Source organism: Montipora capricornis, chromosome 9 (assembly GCF_036669925.1).
Source record: "Montipora capricornis isolate CH-2021 chromosome 9, ASM3666992v2, whole genome shotgun sequence".
Taxonomy (NCBI): Eukaryota; Metazoa; Cnidaria; class Anthozoa; order Scleractinia; family Acroporidae; genus Montipora; species Montipora capricornis.
Genome location: NC_090891.1, coordinates 40,293,318 through 40,300,425, shown reverse-complemented (window position 1 = coordinate 40,300,425; position 7,108 = coordinate 40,293,318). Strand labels below are relative to the sequence as shown.

At 40.5% G+C, this 7,108-nt stretch overlaps 1 protein-coding gene across 1 annotated transcript; it reads left to right on the top strand.

Annotated features, from left to right (window-relative positions):
* Positions 1–4,863: 4,863 nt before the first annotated feature.
* LOC138015981 (heart- and neural crest derivatives-expressed protein 2-like) lies at positions 4,864–6,770 on the top strand. The gene is made up of 2 exons (XM_068863136.1): positions 4,864–5,469; positions 5,976–6,770. The coding sequence occupies exons 1-2, from the start codon at positions 5,053–5,055 to the stop codon at positions 6,093–6,095; spliced, it is 537 nt and encodes a 178-aa protein (XP_068719237.1). The 5' UTR covers positions 4,864–5,052; the 3' UTR covers positions 6,096–6,770.
* Positions 6,771–7,108: the final 338 nt, after the last annotated feature.

Genomic DNA, 7,108 nt, shown 5'->3' with positions numbered 1-7,108 from the left:
AGGGTGATAAAATAAACAGAGTTTAAATAAACTACGTCAATATATCACGCCTTCAAAGCCTTCCTGTACGCTGCTGTCATAACAAATAGCAGTGTATGGAATGTTGAGCACTTTATTTGGGAGATTCGTCTTCTGTATATAAAACCGAGCGAAATGCTCCTATGCTCAGCGTGTTGGATGCGATCCCATCTGACCAGTAGCTAAGATTCTTCTGAGGTCCACGGATTCCTAACAGCTTTTTAGTTTCCTTCTGCCAGTTTCTTTTAAGTCATACTTAAATCTGATTTCAGATTATTAAAAACTACAGTAGCTAATTGTACTTCCATCGTAAACCGTGACAAAGCCAGGACATAAAAATACCACTCGAGGCTAGTATTACCAGAAATATGCATCCATAGTAGGCTTTTCGCCCGTTTCTAAAAGGCGCAAAATCGGCTTTTTCCAACTGATTATAATCCAATTTTATCATTGTCAGCAGTTAGAAAAAAAGACAGCAAATACCGTAAGCAAAGTAACGTAGCCTCAATTAAACAAACTGTATCCTAAGTTTTGGCTTTCCCTGAAATTAAGGATACTTTTACGCACGTTATGTTGATACAAAATGTTGTGAAGAATATCTCATTCCGCCGCCTCAATCACTCGTTTACTTGTCTGTAACAACTATTTACGTATACATCCATCTTAAAAATAAAAATAGGCTGTTTGTTTACAATGTATTAGAACTGTTCTCAAAAAGCAAAATGAAACGTAAACAGCTCTCAACTGAATTTAGCTATACATTCCAAGCCCAAAAAAATGCAATATCAAATTCGGAAACTTAATTTGGAGGTAAGTTCAACCTGTTGAGGCGTCGACGTCAAATCTTGTTTTTTCCAGATGAATATATTCATTTACGGTCAAAGAGACTTGACTTTTGAAGTAGGCAATACCAGTCAGTTAAAACTGAGCCGCCACATCAGCTAAACTATGCTACCGAAAAACATCGCTTATTGTCAAATCCAAAGACCTTGATAGTGTCCTCTATTTGATAGTTGATACCCGGACTTTGGGCAAGAACTATGACCTCATCCATTTGAAACCAGTTGAAACCTTCATAACGGCCGGGCCAAGAGGAAAATTCGATCGGAAGAGGGCGTAGTCACTCATATTTTTCGAATAAAAAACACTTCATTAATAAACAACTTGAATAAAGACTGACATGGTTTGCTTTTCATCGTGCGTAACACTGATTCAGGATTATTTCAACCATGTAGTTTTTGTCCTGGATTTAGAAGGAAAAACATGCAATCAGTAGTAACAAACATGTTACCAATGTTTCGTGCGCTTCATTCAACATCCATCATCACTGAGAAGTTTGTCACCACTGGTTGTGTGTTAACGTTGTTCCTTCTAGAGCTGAGAAGACAAAAGAAGAAGAGCGTTTACGACATTTTGTTCAATTATTCAGTTCCATAATCATAATCCCCATTTCAACTGAAAACTGTCCTTGAAGAACGTTGCTGTATTGGCTTGCCCAAAATCGAATAACATTGAAATAGCTCAAATATTACCCAAAGGCGGAAAAAGTGATCAAATTTAGCTTAAAAATCGAAAAACGTGATCAAGAGTGCTCGAAATGCAATATAGTGCGCCCAAATTTAAAAATAGTTCCCAAAAAGTGCACAGTGGAATCGGGACAGGCCCATTGAGGGTGGATAGGTTCTGGCACTTTCAGGGCTATCACAGAAACCCTAAAAACCTTGGGCAATTACCATCAGCCTTGGCATTATAATTTGGTTGATTTGAAGAACTTTCGGATTGGTCAGTGACGATTCGTCTTTTGAAGAAAACCTCAAATTTCAAAATCAGTGGGGTTTGTGAAATATGTTTTTTGTCTTGATACTAGATCATGCATACGGAATTGTTAAGGCCGTATTCATGTTGGGCCACTAACACGAGAAATGGTTTAACTTTGCCCACCCTTGCACACGCACGCGAAGTATTGCTATCGTGAAAAACGTGAGGAAATAAATCAAGGGTCTGGATGCATTGTCCAAGAAGGCGGTTTCCGCGGTCTGCTGTGTCGTCACGCCTTTATCATGAAACAGGTCTGATCCAAAAGTTGACTGAGGACAGCTGAATGCCTCATATGTGTGCTGTTGGTCACCGAAAACTCTGCCGGTCTTAGTGGCTTTGTTCAATAATGAAGCAAGTTCCAAAGTAGGTACACAATTCAAAGGTCGCTAAACATGGGCAAAAAAAGACTTAAAACCAACACGGCTACACGATTTTTCAGTTTCGTGCAAGCTTTCAGATCTCTGAAAACCACATGTCTGATCCAGTGTAACCCCTTAGGGCAAAAAGAGGCTGCCGTTCATGCCAAAACGGTTTGCAATGAAATTACACTTGCAAAAAAACTAACGGGGTTTTCCTCATAGCACTTGTTTTTGGCATGAATGACTGGGCACACACGTGTTCGCGGAGGACACTAAATTTTCACGCGCTAGCCATGTTGATTCCCGAGGGAGTGAAAGCTTTTGTTTTTGCCACAACGGCAATTTATCATTGCCGAAATGCAACGTGTAAAAACTGACCTGAGCAAAAAACTGGCTTTGAGTTGAAATTTGACTTTTCAAGCAGTTTTTCCCTCAGTTTGTGAAGGGTCTTAGTCGGCAAACAAAAAGAAAAACATATACGATCCCATATTCCTGAAAGTTCAACTTCCACATGGGTATTCAAGGTCACGTAGACAAGGCAGCCCGTCCTATTTTTGTAGTGAATTTGCAATATTAGACTATCAATTATTACTGGCTTGTGAAGACGTCAATTAAAGCCGTGTAAGCATATTTTGAGGAACGAGTGAGAAACGATTAGACAGGAATAGTAAGAAAATGTTCGAAAACGAGGTGGGCTTTAAGCCCGGCTTTTAAGCAGAAACTCAGCATTAAACTTGAAGAAAGATTGCCTTCGCTGAAGCGAGATATAACATGCCACAAAACTGCTGATGTTAGATTCTTATTCTACTGGCCAGCATGAAACATATGTGTTATGCGAAAGCCAAGGAAAAATCAGGCGAAGTTGTTGGCTTTCTTCCTTTGTCTAGCGTCTGCCTGATGTGCCAAGCAGGCGTTCTTCGCAAGAGCGGGTACGTCAAACTGTCCTTCTCTTTGCCCAACTGTGCCAATTAACTCCAAGGTCAGACCACAAGGCAGCCACGCGCCATCCTACAACCTAAACAAAGAGGATCCTGCATAACGTAACGGCGCTCCGTCATACTAATCCCAATCTTAACTGAACACAACAAAGTGTCTTTCGTCACTTCTATTTCTCGATTTCTTTACAAATCTTAACTCAGATTAAATTGCCCTCTTCCATGCAGCTGTTCACAAACGGGCAAAGGTCAACGTTTTTCCGGAAAGGTAAATCAATTAGTCATAATGTATCACACGTTGATGGAAAAGGCAGATTTTGTAAGACGTTTGTGTCAAAGCGTAAACGGATTAAACCTGTAAACTGGTCATATACGATGAAAGACAATAACTTCTTTCATGTCATCCGTGTGTTGTAATTACTTGTCTTGCACGTTCTCCGTTATGATTTAGTTAAATTCTTCCTATTTTTTCTAGACATACATGCCTTTCAATGACTATTTGATTGGTTTCAAGATGCTTGGGGTGGAGAAAAAAGACCTCGAAAAGGGTGCCTCGGGCTGCCATGTAAAAACGACGGCGTAATGGAGTGCAATCAACAGCATGCATAATTAAGTTTGCTACCTAATGAACTTAAATAAAACGTTCTTCGCAACACCCCATTTTTATCAATCCTTTGACGCAATCGTATACCTGAGCTGCAAAGAGCTTCGCCTATCTGTTCATCTGATCGACGTATATTCGGCAATAAAATTCCAGCTTGTGGAATTTTGGAAAAGTTTGATTTCATGCTTCGAATTCTCAGGTGCAACAAGGTATGCTTTGCTACTCAGGAAATGCGGTCAGAGGCTTGTGGGTGGCAAATGTTTCGGCACTCCCAGATAAGTCACTCCAATATGTGCAAGGGTAATTTTGACCTCATAATACGATTTCTCAAGCGGATGAAGCCATCCGTGACGTACAGAAATACACGAGGCTGCAGGTTGGAAGAATCTACGATGTACTAACACATTACTACTACATGTATATCCTTCGATGATTCATTTCTCCACACTTTGTAAAATTAACGTAAACATCATCTGCGATTGACCGATTGCGTAATGCAAAGATCTGGACCGTTTGCACTCAGAATTCGTTGGCTCTGTAAATTTCCCGGTAGATTTCATGGTATTTATGACGCTTTCTTGAGTAATACAACATATCGATTCCACAGGAAACAATATCGACAAGATCAAATCGAACTTTGTTTTCCTTGGTGGTTTTCGAAGATAGCGCCGAATGATCGAATTTTCTAGTTTGCCATACAACGTAACTAAAATATCTACATCACAGACACAAAAGTCAGCCTTTCTCGTGTCCCTTTGCTATCAATAAATCAGATCTAAAAGTCGCAAATTCATTGTTATGAAATATGTTACCCTCCTGTCATGTGCAAAAACTATGCCTCCATATCTCAAGAAAACGCAATCCTTTTTAGAAGGGAATACAACATCCGACCTTGTCATTTTAAGGTATAAACCACCACGATGTCCGCAAAACACGGCTTTCAAGTATGGCGCCAAAGTCTTAATGAATTTTTAAACACTGGTAAACAGAAAAAGTGAACAAATGAGCGTACGCAAGGTTGAGCTTTAGGTCATGATCACGACCGATAAGACAACGGAAATTCACCAGAGCATACCCTTCAACCCACAAGCATTCATGCACGTGAGAGAAAACCAATGAATTCTGGGAAGGAAGTTACAGCGACAGAGGTTTGACAACAATAGCACCTTCGCTCGGATGCGTTTGTTATAGCTATTGTAAACTTCGGAAGCAGCTGTGAGAGTCGTTACAAATTAACAGTTGTCACTTCACAGCCTCCAGAGCTTTTCTGGTGTGTTATACATGTTTCGGCGTTTCCAAGAGCGGGTAAAGATAAAACATGGAAGGTCACAGCATTAAGAGCACGGATCTCAACGAGCTTGAGAGCACTCCTGTTTGTAGACCAGACGGTCTCAGTGGTTGTCGAAAAAGAAAAGCCAAACCGAAGAGTGCAACAAGCAGGAAGGAGAGGAGGAGAACACAAAACATCAACGCTGCGTTTGAGGACTTGAGGAAACACATTCCTAATGTTCCATCTGACACTAAGTTGTCAAAGATCAAAACTCTGAAGCTGGCAATGAGTTACATTCACCATTTGGAACATCAACTAGAGGACGATTCTCGCGAGGGCCAGGAAGCCGAAACGCTTGATACAGAGACAAATAATGATGCAACGAGCGATTCGAACAATAACATTTCTCAGCCCGGCCGTTATAGCTGTAGTAGCATCAGCAATGACCGAGTGGATTCGCCCAAGGTAAATAGCAATAACACAATCCGATATTGCAGGGGGTTTATTGCAACTTAAATAGTAAAATGAAACTTTCGAGTGGAGTTTCCTGCTAACGCTATCAACTCTTAATTTTGAAATCATTTATAAGTGCTTTAACAAATGACTTTTTGCTGAATAAGTATTTGTGTCCATCACCATCCACATTCGATCAAGATCGGCTATAAACCGAACTAGAAGTTTGCAAAGAGCATCCTTAAAAGTTAGACGATGTGCGTTTTGTCGCCAAACTTCATCTGATGTTCTCTATGGGGTTCCATTCCTGTCCTCGGTTGCAAATGGCTGTTAATTTTAAACAGATTGTTGGTCGCAGTGCCGGCAGTTTGAAATCGGAATATTTATCGTTAATTGGGGCAGAGGAATACACAGACGCGCTTCTACATATGTGCGTTCTAAATTGTTGATTTCTCAGTTAAAGCCGTTTGAATTAACCTACCCTCCTCAAGGTTACCCTTTCACTTACTTTTAAACAGAGCGATGACGAAAAACAGAGCAACACTTCTCCGTCTCGTCGAAGCTCAAGAACGGGTTGGCCTCAGCACGTATGGGCTTTGGAACTCATGGGGAATCTCAAACAACAGTCTGTCGCGTAACCCGTTTATCCGGATGACGCAAGGAATATTTCCTTGACTAAACACACACACGTTTTGACATTGCTTGACCGCCTCCAACGACCCGAGTTATGAGGCATCATTCTGACTCCGAAGAAAACTTGGGGTGATCCACACACAGTAAGTAGTCTCTCTTCTCTTTGGCATAATGGTGGAGAACAACAACTCAACTTCTGTTGACGCAGCAAGAGGCCGCATGCGGATGTTTCTTGTAACTAAGGAATTGCCCTAAACCTGCTGCAGAAATTATCATACTTGCTTCAAAGTGAAATACACAGAGGGATTATTCTGCTATCATTAATTAAGGAGTCTTGATCGAACGTTCAGTCGTTGACGAACCGTGGTTCCCCGGTAAGCAATTTGGTGCACTTTTTCTTCTCGCGCCGAAATAATCGAGAGTTTTTACATCTAACCTTTGTGTAGCGATTATACATATTCAGTTTAAGACTCATCAATAAAATGACTTAATTAAGGCGTGCAATTTGGGAAAAGTTGCACATACAGATTGTGCAAAGAAGATGTCTTCGTGTTGCACGCAATTTCTCCAGGTCTTCATCTATAATTTTTTCTTGGTTGTTCATTTAGCATGCATTTACGTAATCTGGAACGAAATGTATAATCTATGAAATAAAAGCGTGGGTTTTTTTTCTCTTGTCATATCGTCTTCTCCGACTTTATAGTGAATGCATGATGTAAACCAGGGATGCTTCTGGGGTTTTAATGGCTAACCCATTTGACACAGGCCAGAAGGCACTCAAAATCTCGAGCTGTCATGCAAACGTACATACAAGCTGGAACTTCGTCGACGCATCCTTCCCTGTTTTTGAAACAAATATCAACAAACGAAGTTGAATCAGCGAGGCAACAGTTCCCAAATTCTCTTTTGGGTTTGTACAAAATGGAATTTGTTGGAAAGATATCTGCAGGAGACATAATGCCCATTCTACTCTTTTGGATTCATGTGCCTTATCTTCTAGCTTGAAGACACTTTTTTA

What these genes read in the sequence shown, in the direction of transcription:
- LOC138015981 (XM_068863136.1), top strand. Translation starts at nt 5,053, where the DNA reads ATGGAAGGTCACAGCATTAAGAGCACGGATCTCAACGAGCTTGAGAGC. An exon ending in ACCGAGTGGATTCGCCCAAG is followed by an intron (nt 5,470 to 5,975) that starts GTAAATAGCAAT and finishes ACTTTTAAACAG; the next exon opens with AGCGATGACGAAAAACAGAG.